The sequence below is a fragment of the Podarcis cretensis genome (genome assembly GCF_951804945.1).
Source record: "Podarcis cretensis genome assembly, chromosome: 15".
NCBI lineage: Eukaryota > Metazoa > Chordata > Lepidosauria > Squamata > Lacertidae > Podarcis > Podarcis cretensis.
The window spans coordinates 14977098-14992763 of NC_137185.1; the positions used below are offsets into that span (position 1 = coordinate 14977098).

Genomic DNA, 15666 nt, shown 5'->3' on the forward strand with positions numbered 1-15666 from the left:
AAATCTTTGGCTGAAACAGGTTTTCCACCAATGTTAAAACAACGTCCACCTGTACATTAAATATTATTGGAGGGAGAAAAAGGCAGGGACAAGGTTGCCAGCTTCTTTTTTATGGGCCTGACACCCACTGCAAGCTAAAATTATAGCTCTCCTTATTCCAGGTGGGAGTTGTGAGTAGTCTACAGCTCAAGCTGTGGAACTGTCAAACAGAAGAGGGCATGGCAGGGTTGTTGCTACAGTGTCTGAGAAAAAGTCTTGCATTGCACCTCTGTTTTATATTGCCCTGTCCAGTCTCTTGGTTGCTCTGAAGAGTGACCAGAAGATGAAAAGATGTTTAGATCAGTCAAATTGTAAACTCTGTGCATTTGGGGAGAGATCTCTTCTCCTGGCCTTTTAATTCACAGCTGAATGATAAGGAACAAGTGTGACCTGTGAGGACACTTTCCTAATCTTGGGTGTCTGTCGATACCTCAGTGAAACTGGTTTCGAAACTTTAAATAGGAATTGCCAAAAAGTGGTATTTTGACAAATGGATTAGCACAGCCATCACCAGTTTCATGTCCTCCACATGTTCTGGACTACAACTGAGACTGATAAGAATTGTAGTCCAAAATAACTGGAGGGCACCAGGTTGGCAAAAGCTTGTCTACCAGTTATAAGCCTTTAAATGTTAAGGAAAATATTGGCCAGTTTTCTGTTATGTTGGGTGTTGCTGCAACTCAGGATTTCCAAAGCAGCTTTTTCTCCTTCCTCCAGCAGAGGTTACCCTCAGCTTGTCTATTGCATTTTATAATTTTTTTGTCTTCCAATAGTTCTGGGTTTTGACAACCTTTACAGACTTGACCTTAAGCCTTCTAGTATGTCAATTTGGAAAACAGAAAAACAGGCACTTTTATTATTTTTTATAGCATCTGAGAGGTGGTGAATGTGGGATTACCCTTATTCCATATTCATAAGAATCCCGAATGATGAGCTTGGGCTGAACTGGAAAATGGCTACTTTGCTTATAGAGGTGAGCAGGGCTTTGCACCCTGACTGAAATCTGACCTTCTACCAAGCAGAGTCCAACCACTATCTACGCTGACTGGCTGTGGCTCCCCTGGGCTTTCAGGAGATTCCAAACCCTACCTGGAGTTGGATTCTATGATTCTATGTTGCCATTGGGGATTGAACCTAGGACCTCCTGAGTGCAAAGCAGATGCTGTACCACTGAGGCCCAAGGGCTCAGCAATTCTGAAATGTAAACATGGGAGGCAGAGAGGGAATTTGACATGGGCAGCTTTCAGCAGTGAGATCATATTTGCTGCCATTCCCAATTCCCCATGCTCAGCCACCACGGAGTCTTGGTCCGCTCTACACCAGTCCCTGAGAGTTGAAGGTAAAGAAAACATTTTTAAGTTTTGATCTGGCATGCCAAGCCACAGTTGTTATCCAAAGGACCATCTGCTCCCTTGCAAATTTATAGACAGATCAAAGAAAGCACTGGGTCATGCAGCAACTACTGAACCCCATCACAAAGGAGGCAGTGGTGGCCACCAACCTAGACGGCTTTAAAAGAGGACTGGGCAAATTCATGGGGAGAGGGTGATCAATGGCTATGCTCTGCCTCCATGGTCAGAGGCAGTGGTGCTTCTGAATTCCAGTTGCTGGAAGCCACAGGCTTGTGTTCGAGTCCTGCTTGCGGGTTTCCCATTGGGGCATCTGGTTGGCCAGGATGTTGGACTAGATGGGCCATTGGCCTGATCCAGCAGGCTCTTCTTATGATCTTAACATACCTATTCTTTAGGATCTGTGTCAGGAAGCCCTGCTCCGGATGCCAATGTCTTTAGAAGTGAAGCAGGTGGCAGCCACAGCAGGGCATTCTTAGTGGTGGCACTCCTGGTGTGGAATGATCTTTGCCCCTAATGACATTCATGGGAATAATTGCCTCACAGATACTCTGTACAATTGACTGACATTGTCCATGTCAAGCAACGACCGCCTATTGTCAGCTCAGTGGGTAGGCATGCAGATAAACCAACATTCACCAGTGTGGTCACAGCCCGCTGCTCACACACTTGCAGGCCACAGGTAAATATCTTCAAACCAGCAGAGAAACACCTTTCCCCCCCAAAAAAATCACATATTTGACATTCCAAATCTGTGTTTTGTTTTGTTTTTACAAAAACCCGCTCTGGTAAAAACTAAGGTGCAAGAACGAGAAAAGGCAGGCAGCCTAGGCATCTCCAAGCTCAGTCCAAACAATCTCTGCTCCTATGGCTTTCAGAGGAGCTGTGTAAATGGAGAAAGACAGTCCTGGATTTCCAGCAACGAGTCTTAAGAATTTGGCCATGGGATGAATTCATGGAGAACGTCTCCTGCACAAGCACGGTGGATATCAAATGGCATGTGTGCACAGCAAAGCACTTTTGCTCACTGTCCACTCATTCTGAAGAGGTTTGCACAGAAGATATCTCCAGCTGCAGTGCACCCTCTTTGGTGTAGTGATCCTGGAATCACTCACTCAAAATAGCTCCAGCATTTCAGAGGGGCCGCTATGGAGTCAATGGCACGAGGACTAAGACACAGAGGGTTAACATGTGTGCATAACCCCCTTCCCCTCCCACAAATATACCCCCTTTTTAAAAAGCAAAACAAAAACCACAGGATGAAAAGAAAAAATTCTGAACAAACAGAACAGCTCAGCAGGTTCTTGACGATTCCACCCCAATGGTTTCCTCAAAAAGGCAGCTGATGTCCCTGGTCAAAAGAGGGGAAAAAAGATTTCAGCAAGTGCAACTCAAGGGTGGGCTACCTGCAGCAGCTTTGGGGCAGTGACTCATTCCTTTTTGCATGCAGAAGGTCCCAGGTTCCAATCCTTGGTATCTCCAAGTAAGGCAGGGAGAAGGACTCCTGCCAGAAACCCTGGCGAAACGCTGCCAGTCCGTGTAGATAATACCAAGGCTAGATTGTCCAATGGCCTGACTCAGTGTATGGCAGCTCCATATGTTAACACAACTCTGGGCTATTGACAGGAGCTCAGCATGCAAACACGTGGAACAAGCCAGTGGCGTAGCGTGGGGGGTGCAGGGGGGGCCGGCCGCACCGGGCGCAACATCTGGGGGTTAGGGTTAGGGGGCGCAAATTACTTGCCTTGCCCCGGGTGCTGACAACCCATGCTACGCCACTGGAAGAAGCACCTCTGCTCAGTGACTGATGCAGCTGCCTATTGTGGCTGGTAGGGCGGAAGGCAGGTGGCGCCAGAGTCAATGACAGCCAGAACCTACTAATTCTTTTTGTATATATCTAAATTAAAATCAGAAGTGTCTGGCGTGCTCTGGTCCATGGGGTCACGAAGAGTCGGACACGACTAAACAACTAAACAACAACAACAACAAATTAAAATCAATATATCAAAAATCCACAAAAGCAGCACAGTATATCCATAAAACTCTTAATATTGGGATGGTAGAGTACTTAAGACTGTTAGGAAAGCCTAATTTTAAGTTGTGCTGTGGAGAGGGAGTTCAAAGTGTCTGTATTTGTTAAAATCCCATTAAGCAGAAAAAAAAGTTTTCAAGGTCCTCCGAGCCTTTGGCATCACATAATCTATGAGCTACTTTTTTCAGCTAATGCTAAATGCTGCATATAGTTTCTAGAGTGGTTTAACAATCAATTCCTCTTCCAAGGGAACTCTGAGAACCGTAGATCCCAGGATACTTTGTGGAAAGCCATGAGTTTATAGTGCTTTAATTGCATTAAATGGCACGAGAGTGCTTTAATTGCATAGTGTGGATTTCAATGGGTCTACTCAGAGTATGGTGATCAGCAGGCGGCTTTCCTCCCAAGAGGGGCCCATCACATTCAACCACAACTTGCAAGGTTTTCACCCTCGCTGGAGACAACGCACCAGACATTTACACTTATTACCATGCTCATCTCGAGACTGCTTGTGGAGAACACAGCCCAATGAAGGTGGGCTCAAAGCAGAAAGCAAGAATAAACCTTCCCCCACCCCAGCCATATACTGTGTGTTAACAAACAAAGGTTGAAAGACAGGATGTTGCCTTTTATTACCAATTAAGCACAATTAACTCCACCAGGACTTCTATTTCAGCACATCAGCCTAGAGAGAGAGAGAGAGAGAGATGGAAGGCACATTAATTTCACAAGTAAATACCAGCTGTCCATTAAAATCAATTATGCTTGTTAGTAAACAGGAAAAGGAAAAAGGCAAATACCAGTGAGGGGGTTGTCACCCCATAAAACTGACTGGTAACAATTCAATTATGCTTTTCACGCAGAATGAGTTTATGAAACTCACTGCTGCAAAGTTTACTGATGGCCAGCAATGTAAATAGCAGGACAATAGAAATACATGGAAATGAGGGGGGGGGGGAAGGGGGAAGTGGTCTATTGGTGGTTTGGGGTTTAGGTGACTAAATGGAACATCCCACTGCAGAGACAGTCTACCCCAGAAGAGCAGGTGCTGGGGAACAATCAGTGCAAGAGCTCCTTATGAACCATCTTACTTAAAAGCAGACTGGAACAAAAAAGGTCTGTTAATAAGAGCATACAAAGGGCTCTGCCAGTTCTGTCTAGACCAGCATACTGTTTTGCCACAGTGCCTGTCTGGGGGCTGATGGGAGTTGTAGTCCAACAACAACATCTGGAGTGCCCCCATTTGCCAAAGGCTGCCATAAATAATTATTATTTTAGGCTCCATAAGAGACAGGATTTGTTGAGTGAGAATATAGGGGGACAGATGAACTAAAAAAAAAGAGAGAGAAAGAGACTTTACTTAGATGCCAATTCTAATGAAAATACACAGCTTCTGCAACACTTTATTTTATTGGGGAGATGAGCACACAAAGTCTGGAGCGGAGCAGAGCTAAGGCAGCATATGAAGCCAAACAGGGGCAGATCCTCTACAGCTTCAGGTTAGAAACAGCCAGCCAAGGCAGGGAGGCCCAGAGAGGACAGCAGAGACCAAAGGAACTACCTCCCTGTGTGCACCAAGCAGGTGAAACACAGAGACACACACATACATGCACATGAATGAAAGGAGCTGGGTGCGAGCAATTCCAGTGCCTGCAGCCAAAAATGGGGGGCGGGGGGTCCGTGTTTGGGAAAACACAAGACAGACACCACACACTACTATACTTTCACATCAGCTCCTCAATCATTTTATCTTGGCCTGGGGCTTCCTTTCTACAGTCTTCCGCAGCTGCAATGAGAAGAAAGGGCCACGGCTCATTTAAGGATGGAACGAAAGCTCTCGCCTCGAGTTTGACCAAGTGGTTTTTAAAAAAGGAGTTCATTTCACAGGAGATAGTATTGTGTGTTATATTTCCAAAGGCAGGTTGGTAATCTGAACTGTAAAACTTTTAAAAGAATTTGTACCCGAGCTTGCTTTTTCCTCTGCCCTCCTGTTGCTTTCCCCCCCCTCATGTGTCATGTATTTTTAAATTCTCCATTAGCTCAAACTCAATTAAGATGAAGAAAGCTCCTCCAAATGAGTTGATGAACAGGGTCAAAAATATTTATGGTGCAACAGGCAAGACGAATGCTTCCAAGGCGCCTTACCTGTGGCACTCCTTTGAGAAAGTCAGGAAGTTGAAATTCTCCTTTGTAGACCTTCAAAGAAAACAAGCGCGCTTTTAAACCTTTTTAAACACAAGTTTTGATTTAATTAAGAACCGGTGCAGTGATATGGTTAGATCCGAGTTCATAGCCCCCACAAGCCATGGAGTTCACTCAGTGACCGTGGCCCAGTCACTAGGTAAAGGGGCCCCTGACCGTTAGGTCCAGTTGCGGACGACTCTGGGGTTGCGGTGCTCATCTCACTTTATTGGCCGAGGGAGCCGGCGTACAGCTTCCGGGTCATGTGGCCAGCATGACTAAGCCTCTTCTGGTGAACCAGAGCAGCACACAGAAACGCCGTTTACCTTCCCACCAGAGTGGTACCTATTTATCTACTTGAACTTTGACATGCTTTTGAACTGCTAGGTTGGCAGGAGCAGGGACCGAGCAACGGGAGCTCACCCCGTTGCAGGGATTTGAACCACCAACCTTCTGATTGGCAAGTCCTAGGCTCTGTGGTTTAACACACAGCGCCACCCATGTCCCTCTGGCCCAGTCACTACCTCTCACCATATTTACTTTACTGGGTTTTTATGGAGCTAAAATAGAGGCTGCTGTAAGCTCCTTGGGAAATGAAATAATATATGTGTTTCTCTCAGGTACCTTTCAGACAGGATGAATGTGGCAACTTAACAAAGGAACAAAAACTATTACAAAGATGCTCAACTCAGATAATGAATATCAGCAGCAAAACAAAGCATCAAGCTGAAAAAATATCCAGGAACAGAAAGAACAAGCCTGTTTAAAGCCACTTGAAAAGCTTTAATGAATTTAAAGTAAAGACCATAAAAATTGACAGAAGCACTTTCTCTTTTTTGAGAGAGGAGGGGAGTGTGGAAGACCATGAAGATACGTCAAATGCTAACTGTATGCTCCTTGGGGCAAATGCTTCAGTTTTGCCAACAGTGCAGTGTATCATTCTAGTTAAATAACAATATTTTAGTAACAATAAGCCTTGTCTGTTACCCTTCTAGTGTTTTCCAAAACTTTCTGATCCGGCTTCCCGTAGTTAGGGGGGTTGGCATAGGGGTCATAGCCAAGTTTCGCCAGCATCGGGGCGATCACAGGCATGTCATGAAGGACGTCATCGGGGATCTTCCCCACCCATTTTGACAAAGCTTCCACGTTCACTGGCTTGATTACTTGGTCGGTAGATCTTTCAACTCTGCAAAAGAAAGGATTTTTTTGTAAAAAATGATCACATTTAAAGTCAGTATGGTGCTGCGGTTAGTGTGTTGCACTAGGAGCCAGGAGACCAGGGTTCAACCCCACCCCCACCTCCCAAATTTGGCCACGATGCTAAACTGGGTGACCTTGGGCCACGCACTGCCTCTCAGCCTAACCTACCTCACAGGGGTGTTGTGAGGGTTAAATGAGAGGGAGAACACCTGTACAGCACCCTGTGCTCCTTGGAAGAAAAGAAATACATGTATTTCCAGGTACAGTGGACACTCGGGTTGCGAACGTGATCTGTGCGGGATGCATGTTCGCAACCCACAGCATTCGCAACCAGTGTTCGCGCGGGTTGCGATTCGGCGCTTCTGCGTATGTGCAACCGCTGAAACCCGGAAGTAACCCGTTCCAGTACTTCCAAGTTTCGGTGGTCCGCAACCTGAAAAAACCCAACCTGAAAGTGGCTGTAACCCAAGGTATGACTATTGATCAAAACACTGGATTTTATTTGCACACTTAAGAGAAGCCTGCTGGGAAAAAAATACATCAAGACATCTACAAAAAAACTACAGCCACCCAGAGCCCATAGATTTGCTCTGTATATTCTGGAGAATATAGTGGCTTGGAAGCTTTCCCAAAGGTGCATAAGAAGAGCCTGCTGGATCAGGCCCATCTGGTCCACACCCTGTTCTCACAGTGGCCAACCAGGTGCCTCAAAGGGGCATGACCTGAGCACAAGAGCCCTTTCTCCTCCTGCAGTTTCCAGCAGCTGACATTCAGAAGTCTCTGACAGCGAAGGCAGAACATAGACATCATGGCTAGCAGCCACTTATCACAGCTTTTTACTCCATGAATTAAACCACACACACTTTTCCAGGCTCACACATCACAATTTCTTCTATGGATGACTCAAGAGGCCAGAGATAAGCCCAGCAAAGAGGGAGAGCACAGCTAGGAGCAGGAGAATTTGGAGGGGGTTGGAGTTGCCTTCCTTTCCAAACACAGGAAACTGCCTTATTGGACCCAACCAGCTCAGTCGTGTCCACACAGACTGGCAGCATGGTTCTCCAGGGTTTAGACAGGGTTCCCTCCCAGCCCTGCCTAGAGACACCACTGGGCTATGGCCCTTCTCTCCCTCTCACTACCCAGCCAACGTCAGCTTTGGGAAATTGCATCTGCCAAGGTAAAGCACTGCTCCAGACAGAAACTCTGCCCTGAACTGCCAATCCTTGGATTTCACAGCAGATTAAAATAGAATCCCAGGCATTCTGATGCTCTTGGACACAGAGCTCCCTTAATGGATTGTCAGTATGGTGCTACACTTTCACAGCAGCCCAGGCTGGGTGGGGGAACAAATGCAAAACTCAAAAAAGGAGGATGGGAGCAGAGTCTCTCTCCATCCCCATCCTAGAATGAGCGAGAGCAGGGGATGACTCTGGCTAGTGGGTTTCCTGGTAGCATCTGGTCAGTCTGATGTAGGAAGCAAGAGTTGTTCTTATAATAATAGATGAACAGACTGAAATCCAGACACCATACCCCCCCCCCATCGCCACATCCTAAGAGAAGATAAGCAAGTGTAGAAACCAACACACACACACAAACGTCGCACATTCCTTCTTGCAGATTTGTGGGTTTTGCTTACAGTAATGAAAAGGAAACTTGGCCCAGATCCTCTCTGGGAAAAATGACACCTCCCCCCCCCCCTTCAGAGGCTGCTGCAGACACAGATGTTTTCCATCAAGGAGAGGGCAAATGCCAGAATTTTTCAGCACTCAGCTATGGCAAGACTGCCTGCCAGCAGCCACGCTGGCAATGCCCCCAAGCCACAGAGAGTCCCGTGCTGATCTGCGCTGGTGCCAACCCCTTCCCTGCGAAAAGCCTCCTTTTGGACGCCCTTGCGCCAGCTTTCGAAACAAGCTCGCGGGCGATAGGAAAAACACGCCCGGAAATTGCTAGAGGGCTGCAGAGTCGCCCAGAGCGACAAATGCAAGAAGGCCTGGTTATCCAGAGGCCAGAAAACAGCTCAGGCTGGAACACGCCAGCAAAGGCCACTGAGCTCAAAGTAAATATTGTTTCGTAATGGGAGATGGATGGAATCATTAGAGAGAGAAGGGAGGAATGAACTGGGCTCCCTTTTCCCTCTTTTAACTCTTCCCTTGTTCTTCTACCCCAAAAGACACACACGTATATTTTGCAAACTGTCTTAATGAGCTTGATTAGCCCATGAAGCTACTTTTAAGTACCGCCTCAAGCCACTTGATTGAGATCTGCGTCTCTGCAAGGCTGGTCAAGAGAAGTTCCTCAAATGGCATTTTCCTCCCAATCCTGCCAGCCCCCAGCTAAGATGAGAGGCACCCAAAGAGATCTGTTTTTATCACATGCAGGTGGAAGGGCAGGAGAATGAGAATGCCCTGTCCATATGCAAAGGAGATGCTGTGCCACTGAGCCAACTGTGCTGTTCATGCATGGCTCCAAAACAGGCTGGAAACCTACAAAAAGAGGACCCTTCCACCGCTTCAAAGGTGGGATTTAGCAGCCTACAAGGGCTGCAGACAGAGAAGTATCAAAGACAGCTTTGTGGTGAAGCATCCCAAGCCAAAAGAAGTTCCAAACCTTGGCCTGGAAGTCCTCACTGCTAGGGGGGGGGGGGGGTTCTCAAGAGTGCGAATCACAATCATCAGGGGAGGGCAGATTTCCAGCCCGCGGGACCTCCTCCTTCAGCCTTTACTGGAACCCCAGTGCCCACCACTCAGAACAAAGTATAATATCATTAACTCAGCCAGGCACACATGTGAACAGCATTAGGGTTTGGGGTGCCTCTGAGCATACACCGAGCATGGGGATTTGTGCTCAATGCCAGAACCAACCTCAAAAGGCCTTTCAGACAAGCCCATCTCAAAAGTCTTTCCCCTGCCCTTTCAGACTACTACGGAAACCACATTTTAAGTTTCTTTTTCCTAATCAAATATGACCGAAGTAAAGCAGGGCGGGGGTGGAGATTTATACAGAACGTAAAATGGAATACTTACTTACGAAAGGTAAGCAAAATTAAAATGCTAATATTTTCAATTTCATTGTTCTGTATGGGACAATGACAATAAAGATATTGTATATTGTAGAACCAAACTATCTGCAGCAGTGGCATGGGGAAATTCAGGCCCAATAGCTGAATGCCCCCCCTGCCCCCTAAAACTATCCCCAGCAGGGGCAGATTTTAGGGCTGTGTGAATGGAGCACATGCATTAGATGTTGTGCGAAAGGAGCGCAGTCTCAATACATCTTATGTTCTGTTAGTGCTAGCAAAGAGTTTAGTTTAATAGTGGTTTATGAGGGAAATGGATGCATCTGTGTTAGAACTAGCTTGGTGGGATTCATAGTCTGTGTAGGGTTGCAAGTATTTCAGGAGTGTTAGCAATAACGATTCACCCTGGTGTGCAGACTTTATAGCTACGATACACACAATACAGTGGATGGTCAGTCAGGCACGAAGTATGCATGTTTTTGAAGAACTCTAAAAATGCATACTCGATTCTGACCAAACTATACACTTCCAGAGTTAATTCTAAACACATTACGTCTGGTAAATGAGCCACCATAACCGCTAGGGGGCCATGAATATTTGTGTCCAGAGCCATTTAGACTCATCTACCCATGTACTATCTGAAACCAGCATTGGTCGCCAGATGCGAAAATTTTGCCACCCCTATGTGCCCCACAGAAGATTCCCTCCAAGAAAAAGTGGCTCCAAAAGGACCCCTACACCACCTTAAGATAATTTTCTCCCTACAAAGATTTTCTGGAAAACCCTCAAGGGATGCCCCACCCCAGGGAGGAACCGACTCACTTTGAGAGGGAGACGCCCCCGGCTTTCCCAATCATTTCTTCATGGTGCAAAACGGCAGGGTCCCACGGGATGTGGAGGAACTTGAGGAGCGTTTGGAGCCACCTCTCGGGGTGCAAGACAAGCTGCTCGTAATGGACCATCATGCAACGGTCCAAGCCAGCCTCCAGGCACTGGTTATACATGGTCTCTATGGCCCGATTCCACTTGGTCAAGCAGTCCCTGTAGCTGCTGAGGTCAAAGCCAGCGATGGTGACCTTCCTGGAGATCATGGAGTGGACGGAAGCCCGGCCGTCCCGCACCATCAAGACAAACTTGGCGTTGGGGAAGATCCGGGCGAGGTACGCCAGGGACTTGAGGGCAAAGGGGTCCTTATTGCACAGGTAGGGGGCTGGCTCCCCATGCTTCACAATGATCTCCAGCAAGAAGGCCCTCATAGCCGAATCCAAGACCTCGTCCGTGACGCCGGCCTCATCGAGCCGGATCTTCTCCTTGCTCGACCGAGCCCACATCTGCTTGACGGCCAGGATCCGGGGGATCACCCGTGTCTCTTCCCCGCAGCGGATGTCCGGGTGAGCGTCCAGCATCGCCCGCATCAAGGTGGTGCCACTTCGAGGGACCCCTCCGATGAAGATCAAGGGCATGTCTTTGTGGTAGGCCAAGGTGGCATTCTCTGGCGAACCCAAGCCAGCTCTCAAAGTGGCCCTGACCGGCTCCGGGTGGACTATCTGCCTGCGCTCCTCCATCTGGTGATGGCACTCCATGGCGTGCTGGCCCAGGTAGAAGACCGTCACTGAGCTCACCACCAGGCACGCCAGCAGCAGGTTCTGCTTCAGTTTGCCAACCATCTTCCCGCAGAACGGTGCCTCACACGACTGAAGCAGATCGCTTGGGCCACGTCAACGATTCAGAACATGAAGAAGCTAAATCTGAAAGTGAAAGAAAGAAATTGCGGTCAGGACAATCTACATACAACCTCCTCCAGCCCGTAACAACACACATTCATGGAGGACTATCAAAGGCTGTGTTCTGCCTCCGTGGCTAGAGGCAATAAGGCTTGTCTGTGCCAGCGTTCTTGTGCTCGGTTCTCACTTGCGGGCTTCCCATTAAGGGCATCTGGTTGGCCACTGTGAGAACAGGATGCTGGACTAGATGGGACACTGGCCGGTGATCTAGCAGCCTCTTTTCATGGTCAAAATGACACAGTTCTCAGAAACAGCCGCACCCAGGTAACGGTACCGTTTGCCCCAGGAGGAGCAAGGCAGGGTTCGAAATTAACAAGGCACATTTTTGCGTCTGGCACAGGTCCAATTGTGACCACATGGGAGATCTCTGGGTGCCAGTTTGGCAACTGGGGTAAGCAAAATGTCACTTAGGGAAGGATCTGAAATATTTTCTGTGAAACTTGAATTTGTTTTATTCTGCATGGTTTTAATGTGTTGTAAATTACTTTGAAATTCATTCTTCAAAATATAAAGCAGTATAGAAATGAAATGAACAACAAAGATCAATGGAGGAAAAAATGGCACCCAGACATTCTGTTGTGGCAACCGTAACCAAGGTTTAAGGTGCCATTTGGCGATTAAATTATTGATCTGAGTTTCTAACACTGAAACAAGGGTCTCCTTGGCACTTCCAACATCTTGGGGCCATAGGCCCATGAGACAAATTAGCCTAAGATTTGAAGGTGTTCATTTATATGTACGGATGCCTCTGGGGAATTAAGATGAAGGGCTGACGTCACCAGCGCAGCCCATTGCAGGGTGCCCAGACACTGTTTTAAGTCCCTGTTGCCATATAATAATATATATACAGTGGTACCTCAGGTTACATACGCTTCAGGTTACATACGCTTCAGGTCACAGACTCCGCTAACCCAGAAATAGTACCTCGGGTTAAGAACTTTGCTTCAGGATGAGAACAGAAAGCGTGCGGCGGCAGGAAGCCCCATTAGCTAAAGTGGTGCTTCAGGTTAAGAACAGTTTCACGTTAAGAACAGACCTCCAGAACGAATTAAGTACTTAACCCGAGGTACCCCTATATTAGGGTCTGCCTCCCCCACTTGCTCTGCTGTTCGTCATCCCCACCTCCCCCTCTTTACGCTTCTTCCACACCTGACCAAGCCCCTCACTTTATGCCTCTTCTACCCTCTCACCTGTCCCCACCCCCAGCTTGCTCCAGCAGCTGTTTGGTGCTGAACCACCATAACTCATTTCCACAACAGCAGCAGGTGGAGAGGAAACACAGGTTTGGACCTGCCCGTCTAAGAAGCAGAGGCAGCCAAAAGCACTGCCAAGCCGCCGCTCGAGGGATGGATGCCTCCAACAGCTGAGGTTCTGACTATTTGGACAAATTAATTCCATCTTGCTTTGACAGCTGCTTTTGCTGGGTGAGGCCAAAGGCCCATCACCATGTTGCTCCCAGCGGTGGCAAGGCAGGTGTCTCTTTGTCCCCAAGTGCACTGTATGCAGAGGTACACCATCTCTGCATTAACTAAAGGCTCCATTAACTAAACGCAGCTCAAAGAAATTCATGGGAGAGGATCGGATATCCCTAGAGGATTACCTCTGAAGGAAGCAGACTCCCTTTCATGGGAGGTTTTTAAGCAGAGGTTGGGTAGTCATCTGTCATGGATTCTCTACCTAAGATTCCTGCTTTGCAGGGGGTTGGACTAAATGACCCTTAAGGTGCCTTTCCAACTCGACAATTCTAGGATACTATGTGTGGAATAATGCACAGCGTCCATTTATGGAAAAACCGTCTTTTTATTTAAAGCAAACCGCTATTGTTTGTGGCTGCAAAGACTTATAAAAGGGGACCTGCATCAGCATATGGAGACAGAAAAGGCTATCAGCAGCTACGACAGGAAAGCAAGCTCCACAGCATCTGAATGCTGTTACTATGGGGGAATTACAGGCAAGAGCTGTTCCATTCACACCCCGCTTGTAGGCCTCCCCAAACAATCTGGTGGGTCACTGCAGGAGATGGGAAGGAGGACTAGATATAGTTTGGATCCAGCAGCAAAGAGGACTAGTGGGAAGAAAGGAAACACAAGAGAAGCTTGCTGGATCAGGTTAAATGGTCCATCTAGTCTGCATTCTGTCTTACAGTAGCCAACTACGCCTGTGGGAAACCTGTAATCAGGATTTGAGCACCAGAGCCCTCTCCCCTCCTGCGGTTTCCAGCAACTGGTATTCAGAAGCGTTCCTGCCTCTGACCGTGGAGGCACACAATAGCCAAGAATCCTCCATGAATTTGTCCTAGACTCGCATATTCAAGGGACACTGGAGTGTTTCTAGCAGGAAAGCCACCGCACATTTCTCCCCCCCCCACACACACACCCTAAATACCTCAAGTGTTTCTGGGTGGGTAACGAACCCAGAGGAAATTGAATTAGGAGGTGATCTGGGTTCACGGGCAGAATATTAACGTCGGGAAATAAATTAATCATAGATGACTAACTCAAGATGATGGGGGGAACTAAATTGATTTGCAGCAGGAACTCTTGTGAAATGAATAAAGAGTAAATGAACTGAACTCTCTTGGGATGAACCAATTTGGGTGGGCTGCTGCCGACTGACTGAACAGCTCACCTGGGGCGAGCTTGGACAGGAAATTAGCCGGATCATCTCCTGTGACATTTAAGTTTGTGTCTACAGACTCTTAATCTTTTATGCAACCCACCTGCTGCAGGGTGCTATGAGGCATAGTAAGGAAGATTATTTGGGACAGATGCCTTCTTGCAAGTAAGTGGATGAGATCTCCTGAAAGCTGTGTTAGGATTCTCTTCAAAGGAGCATTCTAACCATGTTCAGAGGCCATTTCTCAATCTTTTTAAATTTAAAATGCCCTGCTCAGAGATCCCCATATATGTCAGAATCAATTTACAATCAAAGCAAAGACACTGTATATCCCAGCAGGTATAAAACACCCTTCATTTCCAACAGAAAGCAGATTAAAAATACAGCAAAGAACAGAGTTTCTCTGAGCATGTACAGACCACTATACTCAGTTTAAAAAAAACAAAAAACCACAGGGTATGGAGTTATTGTATATGACGAGAAAGGTTTTCTATCTACATCTTAAACAAACACCTTTAATAGAAACCATCCAGAAGATCAAAGACAAACAAATATCTGGTTTTTCTGGCTTAACAAACTTTCTGCTCAATTAATGAAACACAAATATGAATTATTTAGCTGGCAACTGAATCATTCAAAATCCTCGGTGGCAACGCTGGCTGGCTGCTCTTCTCAAGAGGTTGGTATCTTTAAAAGAGCATTTTTAAAAACGCCTCCGAGCACATGCAGAGTACAGTTCCGACACACATACTGCTTCAGTCTTCTGCGTAAAAGCAGATTAAAATAAAGCAGGTGGGGGAATTCTGTGCGTGATCAGAAACTTTCTATTTCAACAAAAAGGGGAAAAAATCGGTGGAAGGGCAAAGCACCTCTGAGCACGTGGGAGGCACCCTTTGTTGGGCAACAAGCCTACATACGAAGAAACAGGCTTGATGGAATCTGTGCATGCTCAGAGACGCTCTCCCCCGATCCCCGTTTTTTGAAAAAGCAACAACGCAGAGTTTATAGAAAGCACGAGAAAGAAATAGTAAGAAGCATCAAGCCAGCACCCACGCAGGCAGAGAGGATGTCGTCTTCTCGGCTCTGCGGTCGGTTAAATGGGATCCGAGCTCCTGATTACCTGCCCCCAGGAGTTCAGGGATCAGCCGCCGCGATGCAAGGGGTGGGGGCTCCCACTTTACCTGTCGGGGGTCTCCTCGCGGATCCCATCCTGTCCCCGCCGCTCCCGCTGCGCCTCCAAGCTTCGCCAGGCTCCTAGTCCGCTCTGTCCGCTGCGGCGCTGCCATGGAAATCACAAGCCCTCCCAGGATTGGCCGTTGTGTCGCCGCGCCCCATTGGTGGCGCGAGGGGGTGATGGGCAGGAGGGCGGGGCTTTCCTCTGGCTCCACCCCACCCCCAGATTCCTTCCAGCCTGGGCTTCCCCCATCACCACCCACGTGGGTCATCTGG

General features: G+C 47.5%; 1 protein-coding gene across 3 annotated transcripts; it reads right to left on the reverse strand.

Annotated features, from left to right (window-relative positions):
* Positions 1-2125: 2125 nt before the first annotated feature.
* TPST1 (tyrosylprotein sulfotransferase 1) lies at positions 2126-15552 on the reverse strand. 3 transcript variants are annotated; one of them, XM_079956025.1, is made up of 7 exons: positions 15399-15552; positions 10640-11565; positions 6589-6787; positions 5566-5616; positions 5143-5206; positions 4057-4105; positions 2126-2739 (listed from the first exon to the last, which is right to left on the reverse strand). In XM_079956025.1, exons 2-5 carry the CDS (start codon positions 11482-11484, stop codon positions 5162-5164), a joined length of 1140 nt encoding a protein of 379 aa, XP_079812151.1. In that variant the 5' UTR covers positions 11485-11565; positions 15399-15552; the 3' UTR covers positions 2126-2739; positions 4057-4105; positions 5143-5161. The 3 variants fall into 3 exon arrangements, with proteins under 3 accessions (XP_079812151.1, XP_079812152.1, XP_079812153.1); XM_079956026.1 differs by lacking the exon at positions 5143-5206; XM_079956027.1 differs by lacking the exons at positions 5143-5206; positions 5566-5616.
* Positions 15553-15666: the final 114 nt, after the last annotated feature.

Coding starts and splice junctions, on each gene's coding strand:
- TPST1 (XM_079956025.1), bottom strand. CDS start 11,484: ATGGTTGGCAAACTGAAGCAGAACCTGCTGCTGGCGTGCCTGGTGGTG. Junction 5,617..6,588: donor TTTTGGAAAACACTAGAAGG/GTAACAGACAAG, acceptor TTTTCTTTGAAG/GTCTACAAAGGAGAATTTCA. Junction 5,207..5,565: donor TTCTCAAAGGAGTGCCACAG/GTAAGGCGCCTT, acceptor TTCTCATTGCAG/CTGCGGAAGACTGTAGAAAG.